Source organism: Echeneis naucrates, chromosome 11, assembly GCF_900963305.1.
Source record: "Echeneis naucrates chromosome 11, fEcheNa1.1, whole genome shotgun sequence".
NCBI classification, from domain to species: domain Eukaryota; kingdom Metazoa; phylum Chordata; class Actinopteri; order Carangiformes; family Echeneidae; genus Echeneis; species Echeneis naucrates.
In genome coordinates, this window is record NC_042521.1 from 3,029,900 (window position 1) to 3,044,398 (window position 14,499).

General features: G+C 41.3%; 1 protein-coding gene across 1 annotated transcript in view; it reads right to left on the reverse strand.

Moving 5' to 3' along the window:
• Window positions 1-10,001, reverse strand: part of macf1a (microtubule actin crosslinking factor 1a) — a 163,196-nt gene extending 153,195 nt beyond the window's left edge. The window contains exon 1 of the mRNA XM_029513794.1: window positions 9,181-10,001. Coding sequence (XP_029369654.1) covers window positions 9,181-9,274 — 94 coding nt within the window. The 5' untranslated portion in view covers window positions 9,275-10,001. The remainder of the gene's footprint in view (window positions 1-9,180) is intronic.
• Between the last annotated feature and the right edge of the window lie 4,498 nt (window positions 10,002-14,499).

A 14,499-nucleotide genomic window follows, 5' to 3' on the forward strand; every position in this document is an offset into this window, starting at 1 on the left:
ATTGTTTTGGCAGAAGCAGTTGAAAATAAACACTAAATAAACAGATAAAAAGACTAATAAAACTCTTTATGAAAGACAAATGCTAACAGTAAAACCACTGAGGCTGGCAGTCCACTGTTTCCCTTTAAAGAGATTAATTTCCTTTTCGGAAGCCACACTTTAATGAGACCTTATCAGAAACATTAACAAAAGTTTAACCCGTGTTCTCATCATGTTTTTATTCACACCACTTTAAAAATCTTTCATGTTTTCTGAAGAGGTGGGAGGAGGTGAAGAAGGAGGACATTAATGCTGACACAAAAAAGACAAGAAGCTTATGGGGGATTGGTGGGATTTAAAACAGCTCCATACTAGAAAAGACAGACATTTAAAATACTGAAACCTGATTACAGAAATTGTTAGGGAGTACGGCAGTTCAGTGCTTCCATGTGCAGTGGCTGCAGATCTGAGTAGTATGCTGTCTGAACATGAAAGGGAACAGTGAAAACAGGGATTCAACTCTTGTAATGCAGCCCATCTTACAGTAGCTGTTAGATGGCCATATTACACCAATCAAAATGATAATCAGCTTTATAGTCATCCAAAAATGCAATCAAAGACCACACTTCTTCTCCACGGTGTCAGTGCTACGCTCAATTACATAAGGACCACAGTAATCCCCCTGTAACGGCAGCATCAGTGGTACAGGCCTGACACCAGGAGAAATGGATCAGCCCACTGTGACAGGGGTGTCCTGGTTCCTCACCATGGTGTTGGTGTAGTAAAGAAGATGAATGGGATTAAGACTTGGCCCCTCCTGTGGAGACCTGCCTGTATGACGTGCCAGCAGGATGGACCTGATTACCATCGTAGCCTGATCTGAATGGCAAATCCTCACACCACCTTACATGCAGCAGCTCAGGCACAGGCATGCCAACACACACATGAACATTCAAAACTAATGGAGTGTGGGAAAAGGCATCAAAGCAGAGCAGAGAAAACTATTTTAAGAGCCTCATAGAATGTCCATCACAAGTCCAAAGTCAAAGATGTTCAATCAACAACTGAATATTAAACAGAGAAACTAAGAAACTAAGCACAAAGTCAATGGTGGGCATATTTGTGTCAGAGATACCTTAAAAAATATATCCTTTATTTTAAATGTATTAATGAATCAATCCAAATTATTTCATTTTCTTTTATACAGTTTACTCTTGACTTTTTCCTATGAACCAAAATGTTGGTTGAATCAAATGTGTACAAAAAAAAGGGGTGGGGGGAGTTATATCGTACCATGTGACACTTTCAAGAGGCACTGACTGGAACGATGGGAACAATCTACTAACTGTTTCAGTTTAATGTAAAAAATTTTTACTGATGGTGGCAACTGTGAAGTGATTCATGTGTGTTACAATCAGATGTTAACACTCAGAAACTCTTTCACTGCTTCTACATCCCTTGCTGTGTTTTCTCTGTGTTGGTTTGTGTACTTGCTCAGTGGCCCAGCTCCAGTGCGTTACCTACCCACTATCCTACAGTGAGTGTGCAGTCAGCTGAGAGTCACAGGCTGAAGGAAATGGAGCAGATTAAAAGTCACCCTGCTTTTCTCGCAGTCACAAGTCGGGGTCGACACTCACAGCCACTCAGCACATCCTTTCATCTCACGGGATTTAAGAGCAAAACATTTGTCCAATCGGATGGGACCGACAATTCACACAGTTATTAACATACAAAACAGGGTGTGTGTACACAGTACACAGTCCTCTTCAGCCCATGGCATTTTGAACTCTGGAATCTTTATTTGTGACATTAAAAAAATATCTTGATAATAGAGTATTAGCCCAATAATTAAAGAAACAGCAAGTTAATATTCCATTTATATATTCTAATATCAAAGCAGCCATCATGTTGCTAAAAGTAAGTTTTCCTCATGTTTCAATAGCTCAGCATGATTCAAACACAATGAAAGGCCCAAGCTTTAGCTGCCCTGGGCGTCAACACCGAGGCTTCTCTCTCCACTGGTGAGTTTAAGTGCATCAGACTGATTTTGACGGGAGGAAAAAAAAAGAAGAAACAAATATTATATAATCTGGGTTACTAAGCCTTCAATCAATGGAGCTTGAAATGTTCCATTAGCATTATCATCTTCATTATATTTGTATTGTCTACTTGTCCATTTTTGAATCTGAGGCCTTCTACAGGATAGGATAGAGACTGATTGAACAATGTTCAAATGCCAGGATGATCTGAACCTCCCTGCTTTCATTAGGAAATTAACACTGGAGAGTACAGAATGAAGACAAATTGAATAATTTCTCTTCAGTCCAGTGGATTTGAACAAACAGAAAGATAGAAGAAAAGGAGTAATGAAAATAAATCTTTACAGTGAAAAGAAAGGAGGGGAAGAGGGCAAGATCAATCTTAAAAGTGTTATCAGCAGTTTAGCTTCAGACCTCAGTGAAAACCAACAAGACATGAGCTAATCCCTGAATTAACACCCAAACATTATTTCAGTGTTTCCCAAAAGGCCAACGACTGGCACTTATTGTGGAGGAGGGGAAGTGACAGAGAATCCACCCTTCAGACAAATGATGCCCTATAGGGGACAAGTGTGTGTGTGTGTGCATGGCAGTGTAAGTATATGTGTGTGTTCCGCCGCATCAGTGTGCAATCGATGCTCACTGCAAACTAACCACTGTCCCCTATGTTGCTTGTAGAGCAGCGCCCATGATTAATTCATCAACTGTTTCTCTCCATCTCTCATATCTTAGTTCATCTTGACAGCTCTCATGCATTTTATGTTTACCCCCTCCCCACCACCCAGTCACACCCTAACACAAACAAAACATATGGAAGTGAAGCTACAACTCAGAGCAATGTTCACAAATATGTAAGTGCATTCATACCCGCGTTTTAAGTCATTAGATCTGTGGTCAGTGCCACACAGCCAAGACAAAAACAGATAATCTCTTACTTTTACCTCCATCTGCAAATGACTAAACTGTTTCACATCCAACATCTGGTGAGGAGTGGGACAAACATGGTGCATCCTGTTTCATTGTGGAGCCTTATTATTGACTGAGGCAAAGCTCCAAGGATTCTGCAGAATACGCACACATACATAGGAATATCATGGATAGCAACATCTTACGATAATCCTGACCTATTTTCTTTCTTGTTTGCTTTAAATTAATGCACAGACAGATGCACAGCAAGAGAGTCCTCCCCCTTTTTCAGCAGTTACATTCAACATTCAGGAAAGGCCTAAAGAGATGGGACAAGCAGTCCTCTGCTGTATCAGTGAAAACTCTGGGAGCTGTAACAACCGCCATGTAATACTTGAGAAAAGTTTAAATGATGTTGGTCAGCCACACAGACTTTCCTGTTACAATCTATGAATACAGGCCCTGTGTGTTGCTGAGAGAAGAGAGAGTCACTGTTATTACACACACACACACACACGCGCGCGCACAAATAGGCACACACATTTATATATTGGAGCAAATATTTCACACTTGTTGGAGGCGGCCCTTATGACCATTCAACTCAACTTTCTGCTTTGACACATATATATACACAATGAAACTCATTGATTACTTTTCTAAAAGTCAGCTGGGTGCTGGTTATGCAAGAACCCCGAGGGCTAAAGAGGGAGCTGCTGAAAACAGTAATGAGAAAAAAGGGTGGGGGGCAAAGGACGAAAAGGGGAGGAGAGAGATTACACAGACAGATTTACTGCATATGAAGCTAAAATGTGAAAAATGCAAGACACCACTGCCAGGCGGATCTCAATACAGCGCTGCAGAATTTTTCTTTTCAGCTGCTAGACATACAGCAGCTGGGTCTCTGTATAACTGAATTGTTTCTCTGTCTGCTCTCTATTTCACATGCAGTCTATAAACTTCTGTTCCTTTTAAAATGAGCATGAAAAATCATTTCCCTCTTTTTGCAATTCTGCATTTCTGAGGGAGAAGTATATTTATTACAAAATCTCATACATTTACTAGGTTGAACTGACTATCTGGATACGTTTTCCTAATTACTGAATTTGATTTCTTCTCCAGTTTAATAATGTGCATCTTTTAGTCGTAAAATTAAACGTAGTAATGTATGCTCAGATGCTCCACATAACCTATGAGAGTTTTTCGTCTCCATTTTTAATGCATTTATAACAACTCATTTCCCCCTTGCAGGCTGGGGGCCCTCCCAGAATTGCCCAAGAACACTGGGAGCGTTTTATTTCCCCAACAGCGCCCCCACCCCCCTTCCCCCTCTCCATACGCAAACAGCAGTGCACAAATTGTGGCTCGGTAAGCATTTGGTTTTCCCTGCTGCAGCTCTGACAGCGTTTGGTTTTCCTGCCCAAACAGTCAAGTGCTGCTGGAGAATGTGACTAAACAGGAAGTAACGTGGGAAAGCAGGGACGGGAGGAGGGACGAGGCAGGGAAAGAGAGAGGAATAGACACAGAGTAACATAATTAGAATGTAATTGAATAAAGCAGCAAAAATGTGAGGAAAATACAGGAAGTACTGAAATACTGAGAAGGGCATGGGAGGGACAGAGAGAGAAAAGGACAAATGAAACAACATCTAGGGTGACTTGAGAACCAAGTAATTTCAGTTTCAGAATCTAGTCTCCAAAACAGTAACTCATGAAGCTGAATAAAAAAAATGCCACCAAAGCCTTGACCACACTCACACAGTGGGATCTGAGAGACAAACAGAAATTTTGCAGGATGATAGAAAGGAATGAGAGTGGCGAGATAGGTTGTGTTCTTGCGGGTAGGAATCTACAGTAAGAGGAGAGTAGGACCAAGGGAGTTGGAAGGGGAAAAACTAGGCCATTTGGAAAAATCTAGCTATAACGATCCAACTCTGGGACCAGCCAATAGCTTCCATGTCTTTCTCTCTTCCCTTGCTTGTCTGGCTTTTTTGCTTTCGCTTAGTTGTTTTTGTCTCTCCATCCTGTCTCTTCTTCCAGTATTTCCTGATACTGCAGCTCTGAGTCACCCATGTTTCTTGCTCCTTGTCCATCTCTTCATCCTCTTCTCTAATGTTTCCTACAGTGTGAGCATACTGCGGTGACAATAGTCCAGAAGCACAAAGATAGGAAATATGACAGAGAGACTCTGTCATTGATGGCACATTGAAAGCAGCAACAGACACACTTTAATAGGGTTCATGAGGTTGTTGGGAGAACACTGGTGTCCACAGCATGTAAAGAACTGGAGTGGCAGGAACAAATACACAAATACAGATCTGGAGAGGCAGGATACAGTTCGTACCGGTCTGCAACTTCCTTTGGCCAAGAAAAATGTGGGACATCAGCAAACAGTGAACTCCTGATGCTTTCTGATGCTCTGTGAATTTCCTGTCTCCTTCTGGGTCAGTGACCTCTAAATGTGTGAGTAAAGTATTGGAGGTTTTGCAATATTAAAATATTGGCAGTATTCTTACTGGAAACATTCCTGGAAAATATGCTGCAGTAAGTCGCTGCTAATGAAAGAGTAGTAGTTTTGAAAAAGTCAAAAAAGTGTAATGCCCTTATCAACTGTTGCTATTGCTCTTCAAAAATGCATCTACAAATGCAGGCAACCCCACTTAGATCTGACTTTGAAGCAAAACATTCATCTTGACGGACAGAAAAAGCAACAGTATTCCTGTTTTTCTCTACCACATAGCAGCCAATAAATCAACAGGGCAGCAGAAGGGTTGACCTCCCTGAAGCTGGCACTGCCTCTAGACTGATGACTTTGAGATGCTAAGTATACAGACAGAACATCTCGAAATCAACTTCAGCCAACAATCTGCAACCATGTTAATCCTGCTGACTACACAAACAGACACACACCAGACCAAGACTACACACACTTGATATTGTCAGTTTGCCTGACATGCCAATCTGAGAACCTTTAAAACTACAGGACTAAATTAAGATACTGAGTTCATCACTATGTGCAACTGTTTCAAAAAACTTTTGTGTGTCTTGAACATAAACAGACAGCTCAGATATTCTCCTGTCTGTATTTGTAATGTGCAAGTGGGTTTCCGGACCTCCTGTTTAGTTTCCTTCCAAGTTTCCCGTCATATATTTGGTTCTAACTGGAATGAAGTTTTCAATGTTCCATGTTAATGAACATTATGTACTTTGAAGCTGCTAAACTCTCGATATGTAAATGCCATTATACTTATCTAATTAAGATTACTGGAGAAAGACAAACAGTACAGGATAATAAATCTATACTGTGTTACTGGTGACATAATTCCCATGGGGCAACTTGAGTAAATAATACGTTCATGTGAATGTTGCTGTCAATCTCCCTTAAGCCATCTGGTTTTCCATTAAGAGTGTCTAAGTGTTTTCTGAGTCATATCCCAGTGTTTTTCCATATATTACCAAGGATATCTGTTGCTTCAGATATCCTATCATTGTTACAAAGTACAGTTAGATACAAGCATATACTGACACAAAAGTGTAAGACACAAATACTCCATCGCTCTTGTGAATGATTTAAGATGTATCTAATGTCAAAGCTCCAATTTCAGTCAAGTGATGCTGAAAGCAAGATGCCAAGTTCACATTTCCCTGTGTATTCTTTCTGACAACTGCTACACGTGACTCACACACAGCTGACAGAGCAAGGAAAACTACACAAACAGGGCAGTAGTTGTGAAGACAAATCTAATGCTGCAACACAGACCACCAGGAGAGAGAAGGAAGAATGACAATACATCACAGAATGAGTGAAGGACAGGTGCGAACATGATATCATCCAAGATGGCTGGCACACTAGTACAGCTAACAATCTTCAAAGGGCATAACGTGATTAGACAGTGACATATTGCAGGACAAGTCCTGTTGTAGTGGAGAGACTCTAGAGGACACAGAACGCATCCTATAGGGTTGCAGCCTCATTACAGCACTGACGAGGGAGATGAGCTGATGTATAACAGTACACAAAAGTCCACGTCCTGAAACTGCCGCTTGAAAACACACAACAACCCATCAATCTAAGAAGATTGCTCCAGGTTACATATATGAGAGTCTTTTCTCTGTTTTGGAGCATAATTTTCAAATATGTAATATCTGTAATGACTTTAAAGTTCAGCTACATGACTGGGAGTATCACAAATAAACTTCATAAATGCCCCGCACAAAGTTGTTTTAGAGGTTTTGGGTGTAGAGTGAGTGTATCACCTGATGAAACATAAGATCTATGCAAAAGCTCAGTGGATCCAACTGTCATATAGAGGAAAAATAGAGGACCAGAATTAGGCCTGTAGTAATCATGAATGTCAGGGCTGAGAGCACTGACCTGTGATCAAGTTGGGGAATTTGGGGCTGTTACGTGTTGACAGCTCTAATAGTCCAAGAGGCCTGAGAGACCCATGTCCATGCAGCTTTACTTAAATTAATGTGCTTATGGTTCCTTCCTTTTATCGCCTCTCTCATGGGAAACACCACATCTAATGCCATATTTATTTATCAAAGCAAAGTAATTCTGCTCACAGACAAAGCTCAACTGCGATTGCGATCGACAAATGGCACTTTAAATGAAGAGCAATCATTGGCTACAGGCTGGGAAATGGACTGCAGACCTGCTTGTGTGCTCAAGTAAAGCCATTCTATATTTACAGTCTTTGTACCACAGCACAAGAGAGAATTAATGGAGGTCCAACTGTCTCCTGAGAAACTTTAAGATTAAGATTTATTTTAACATTCAAGTGTGTGAATAAAATACGGACTTAAGTCTAAAGACATCTATTGTCACTGGGGATTTATCACATTATCCAATACATTCGACCCCAGAAATTAAAGAGTAAAGTATTGCTAATTTAATGTAATGTTTATTTCTGTTATTTGTGCCTTGATATGCCTCATGTGAACTGCCTACTGTGCAGAAAAGCAACTAATATCTGGGTTAAAAAGACTTGACCATCATGTTATATAACAGATGCCCACATAAATGTGCATGTATTTTGGTGAAGGTGTACTCCAGTTATCAACGATACTATCCAGGGCCACATGTTTTCACTTTCCATAGACATCTTAATCCAGGGCCTGCAAATCACAAGTACTGGACAATGTGTTGTCATAGCAAAGATGCTACAAACCATCACTGAGACATTTGCCAAAGGAAATCTTTCTCTGTGCTTAGACAAGATGGTTCCACAGATACTTGATGTTGGAGGATGAAAGAACTACTGACATGAACCTGATCATATCCCAGGTTGTCTGCCTCAACCTGTCTCCCGCACACACATTCACAGGCAGCACACGGAGGCTTCGTCCCAAACCCCAAGGAGTTTAGTTTCATTATAATGATCAATAATTAAAACCACCTCCTTTTCATCAGCACCAGCATCACAGATGTGACCTGAGTCTATTGGCTGTCTGCACCCCCATCCTCTCCCTCACACACAAACACACTCTCCAACCCCCTCCCAACAGCAGGCAATTTCAGTAGAGGCATTCATTTTTAAAGCGCCCCTGTCTCTGGAATTATAAAACAGAAAGTCTGAATGCTGGTGGTTACGCCACAGCTGTAGGTGGTGACAATACCAGAGGCTCTCACAGAAGCTGACCAGGTACCTGAATGAGCATCACACAGAGCAGTGTTTTAAAACCCCATCAAAACAAACTCAACCTTTTCCACTGCAGCTCTGATATTTACAAGACAAACAGCCAACACAAGGCGAAACAAAAAGCTATGTGCAGAAAATTCCCTGATGCTTGCAGGGGGGGGGGTCTTCACAAAACTGCTTCCTCTTCTGTCTCAAAAGCACACAAATGATTACAAGGGAGTCAGGGTGTGCAATTTTCCCCTGTCCAGTGCATTACAGAGGGAGGCCAGCAACTTGGCAGTGACAGAAGCTCTTCTTTGTTTATCCAAACTATCAACAATGAAACAATCTGAATTATGAAACTGGCAGACTGAGCTGGCTGTTTGCCCAAGGATCGACTTACACTTTCAGACACACTTTGTGGCTCATATCTGAGGTGTTTTCACGCAGTTCCTTTCATCCACTGACAGAAGAACTGGAACATTCCTTGAATATTCCCAGAGGAACACATTTATTTATTTATTATTTAAGTTAGGTCGCCTCACACTGTGACAGCAGTAGAAGGCCTGTTTATTCTGGGGCTTTGACTAATGTCTTTCAAACTAACTGTAATGTATGATTGTGTACACGGTTTACCTTTGTATCTTTCCAGCACATCTTCGTATGCCTGGGCGAACTCCTTTTCCTGGGAATGGTTTGTCGGCAGCAGACCCGGTATGAACCCCGCCATGGTTCCTCTATAGCCGGCTTTCGAGTAGAGAGGGTTCGGCCTGCAGACTACCGCAGTGACCCGGTCCGCTGCTGCGCGTCAAGCCCCCGCTTTGGCTCCGGTTCCCCGTCAGCGTCCGACTCAACAGCCCCGTCCGGTAAACGGGTCCGTTTGATGCATTGGCGCACACAGAGAGCCCGGCAGCTCACTTCCAGGGCGGGTTAGATAATCCTCTGGGATGCTTCAGATAATTTATATTAAAAAAAAAACGAAATGAGCGCGTATTTATGAAAATGTAGGACGTTAAAGACGCAGGTGTGAACTTGAATTAAGGTTACATAAATCTATCATTATCGCCGGACACGGTCGCGTCGCGTCGCGGTGTGATTCCTCCGGCCGGTCCCTCCTTGGATGTCGGCTTCCAGCCGGTGACTGCTGCCTTTTGTAGCCCCGGAGTGCGACTGAGAGAGAGGGAGGGAGTATCTCCTTCACACCCCGGATGAGTGCCGGTAGACAGCCGGGGCGGGCAGGGGAGGGGGGGGTGGCTGTTTCCGTCTCCAAGTCAGCGGAGCTCCAGGCGAAAGCGTACCCGGGCTCCGGCTTCCTATTCCAGCCTGAGGCGGGCCAGCGTGCTTCCCAGCCAGTAATGGCCGCTTCAGAGCGAGGCTTTGCGGTCTCTGTCTGACTGCGATCCTCTCTCCCCTTCCTCTGCTCAGGTTTCTCGGCGGCTCTTCCACCAGAAGCTGTCTTCCATCCCTCTCTACCGGCAGAGCCAGGAACCTCCGCCGCAGGAATTCGGAGACCCGGCGGGGAGGGGGGGAGCTAAGCTAGCTTACCCGGAAAACTGGAGTCGGAGCGCCCCCAGATGGAGGCCGCGGCTCGGTGACGGCCTGGACAAAAACATGACCCCGGTGAAATCAGTGTGCTCCTTTACCGCAGTTAAACTTGTTAACGGCAGACGGAACTTCGTTTGTTTCTTTGTTTTAATCATTTTTCTTCAACGGTTCATTTCCGTTAACGTACGGCAAAAAAAAAAAAAAAAAAAAAAAAACATGGCGGCTAGATTCCCGCTCAGTCAACTTCCAAAAAAAGGTACAAAATTATAATTCCACTTTTTTAATCAAGTTAATTAATTAAAGAAAAATGTTTGCCTGACTTCTTTTGTTGTTGTTGTTGTTGTTGTCTAATGATTTCCCGCCTTATTTTGTCAAAGGAGCGGGTAAAGGTGACCAATCCAACATGGCGGACCTAACGGATGCATGCTTTAATGTAGATTTTATAACAAAAAAATAATAATAATGTTTACTGAAGTTTTATTAATGGATTATTAGGAATTTGAATAAATTATGGCCTATAAGAAAATAACTATATGTAATAATCTATGAGGAAAAACTTAATAAAGTAAGGAAAACACTATGTTGTGTTGTCATTGGAAATAATCAAATAGAGCAAAGCTTTGTTTAGCAGCAGTTTGTGAGTATTAAACATAAGATGTAGAAGAAGAGGGCACATGCATATGTACAACAATAAATAGGTAAAAAAGGAAATAAAATGCAGATGCATCAGTGGAGTGGCCATTCCCTGGTGTGGTTTTGCAATTCTTTTTGTAAATAATTTTTTTGTTGGAAATTTATCCAATATAGTTAAGCATTTTAGGCTTAATCTTATAACGTGGAGAACAGTATCAAGTTGCTTGAAAAAAATGAGTTCCCAAGTATTTACATTTCTAATTTTCTCTACATTTGAAAATTTTATTTCTCTTCCAGTGGTTTCTCAGTGACTCTGTGACATTGTGGCTGTGTTTGAAGACTCTTTTTTGTGGATTAGATGTATTAATGGAGCACACTAAAGCCATCTAAAGGTTAACTCTGTATGCATTAAAATATGTAAAATCTAATTTGAAGTCGTTTTACTGCAACAAACCCATAAATGCTTTCCAAGACAGTTTGTCGTCTTGGATCCTATCTGAGCACAACCAGGAGAAAAACGCACACTGGGGGCACAACAGATTTTTAAAAAATGAACTTATATATGGGCAACAAAAGGCTTTGTGTCTGATTCCAGTGATTTATATGATGTGAAGTGAATCTGCCTGTAAATCTGTCCTGTCCTACTCGGTAAACACCCAGCCATCAGTCGATAATCTCACCATGAGATCATCCTGAGGTCAAAGCCCATAAAGCAGCCTCATTGAAATGGACAAGTGTTTATGTTATTTAATCTCTCTATTTAATCTAAAAAGTGAAGGACAGTTAAGAGCTGACCTTTACCAGAAATGCATTTACATTTTAGTGATGTTTTTGTTGTCACTGTTAATTAATTTCGACTGTTAATTCACAAATATGTTTTGGCACTGAGATCATAGTTAATAGTGTTGTTGTAAAGGGCTGCACATTTCCAGCATTATGTTGCCTCAAATTGTGTAAGTTAGAGGGACAAAAAATTGGAAACACTTCCTTACGATTCTGGCGTGCCAGAAAATGTAAACAATTTCATTGTTCAGACATAAAGGACATACAGATAACAGCATGACTGAATGTCCTTGTTGGATAGAGCCAGCTTCCTTTCACTATTAACTTCATCATTCATAAACACAGAGCAGAATCTCCCTCATCCAACCTGATGAAACAGAAAACTAAACCAGCAAAAATAATCCCACTGGAGTTCACATTCACACCATTTTTAAAACAGTTTCCCAACAGGCCAGTGGATGTTGTCCATCACCATCTGCAGCCTCCTTTCACACACAGCTCCTATAAATAAGACCCTGGCCTCAAGGACCCACGAACATTTAATTCCCAGTGGACAACAGAATATGAAAAATCTTTTACTTCATATTAACATGTAACATCAGATCTGAAAGGTTTTTTCACATTGTTTACCACGGGTATGGTACAAAAACAAAGAAATCAAGTGACACCACCTGTTAATGTGTGAGACCTTCACATCCCCACCTAGTGGTGGACACTGGGCACTACAAGAAGTAGGTAAGTAAAAGTTGTTTTGTTCCATTTTATTACTGTTAATTATTACTGTTTCCTTTTTTAGTCAGAAATGTACAAAATATGAACACAAATAAATGTAGTTAAGGATGTTAATGATGTGCGCTAAAGTTTGGCTATTAAATATAAATGACTGAACAGCAAAGTGACTCATCGCTTTCTGCTCACGACTCCAACAACTCCCTTGTTTGTGATGTGCGCATGCATGTACATGAGGGTGTGTGTGTGGGGGTGGGGGGGTGTTGTGGTTGTTGCATGTCTCTGCCGTCATGCAGAGTCCAGCTGCACAATGAATGTGCTCTGTGAGCCAAAAGGACATACAGTCCTGAGCACACATCAGCAGGACCAACGCCTCAGTAGGCCAACTCCACCACGCTGTCAGACTGCAGCTTCCACACAAATCAAACTATCACACTCCACATTCAGAGTTTATCATCTACAACCAACTCCTGGAAGCAAAGCACAACAACACAATTAAAGAAAACAGTGACTGGATTATCTCTGCCTGCATTTTTGTTTGAATTAGTGTTTATCAAAGCTGCTCAGTGCCCTAAATACCGAGGAGGAGGCCCACCCCAACTGGTCACACACATTTTCATAAAATTCTGGTAGGAGTCTGATTTTTACCAAACAGCTTTGACTTTAGAAATTAATGCAAACTTGATTACATATAAAAAAAAAAAAGTAGACAAAGTGACGCGGCAGCTAAAGTTTAACACGATTATCACATTTGGAGAACAGAGGATCTGTGTTTTGGATTTGATGGAATTACTCTAACCTTGGTGGATTAATTTGAGTACTTTCTGTTATTTATCACACGTCTCATTGGTGCTGATAAGATGCATAATCAAAATGTGATTTTGATTATATTCTCCTTTTTCTTTTTCAAACATCACATGTCTGAACTGCAATACACATAAATCTCATGCTGAGGTCAGTTTATTGGCCGTAAACTTCCTGGTAAATCTGAGAAAACAGCTGCACAACAAGTGGGTTTAAGTTTGAACAACTGCTTTTTAAATATGCCTCCTGTGACTCACAGGCTTTATGGAAGTGGAATATTATATCAGTATGTGTCAGAAAATCAAATCAAACCTGCTTCAAACAAAGACACAGGTTGTAGTTTCTTTGTAAAAAAGTCTAAATTCTTCCCATTTCATTACTTTGTTGGTATAGTAACTGATGTTGAACTGAGGAATTCCTCCCTTTATTCTCCTAACATATCTTTGTCTCACTCTTCCTCGCTTTCTCTTTCCTGATTTATTCCATCTCTTCTTCCTCTGTCTTTTTCACAGTTTAAGCCTTCTTTTCATCTTGTCTTAAAAAAAAATCCCTTTTGTTTTCTGTTTTGGTCTCATTCAGTCTAAGCTGTTTTCTCCTGCTTCTCTTTCCATTCTCACTCCCTCTTTTCAGTGCTTCTTTTAATCTTTCTTTCTTCTTTTGCTTTATGATCTCCTTTTTCTTTGGTTAAAAGTCGCTTTTCTTTCCCTGTCCTCTTTGAACATTGCCTTCTTTTTCCTCCTCTCTGTCCATTTCCCATTACCACCTCCCCTTTTCTTTTTTCCAACTCAATTTCTTTCCTCTCTTTATTAGCTTTTAAACTGACTCGATCATTCACCCCACTCACTCCTCTTTTCTCCCACTCCAAATTAAAATTCTGACACTCTCCCTCTCTCACTCTTTGTTTTGCCCTCCCCTTTTATTTCCAGTGTCAACCTCTCTCACTCCGCCGCCATTGCTTCTTTTCGCCTCTTATAACCATGGAAACAGAGGAGACCACGTCGCCGTGGCAACGTGGGGAACAGCCCAGGCCTTGGCCCGGGTGTCCTTCCAGTTGCCTGAGAAGTAAAGGAACAAGGAAGAAAAGCAGGCAGGACGACAGACGCCTCAGTTACATGCAGGCATAGTTGTCAGGGGTCCTGATGTTCACGTGAACAAATTGTCATTGCTGCAGTCTGACACACACACACACACACACACACACACACACACACACACACGCTGCAATATACATTCTCTCCTCTGTCATCTGCTGGCAATTTCATGCTTCACGATAAAGAAAACTGCAAGATTCATAAATATGTTCAATGATAATTTTTTTGACCAAATATTGAATGTTCATACAAATGAACGTGAATAAAAGCCAGTTTCCCGTATGTTTATTTTCTTCAAGTTTAATTGAACAAGGGTCCTCTCATACAACCCATTTCCTCAATTTGTCACAGATCCCACCTCCTGCTGTGA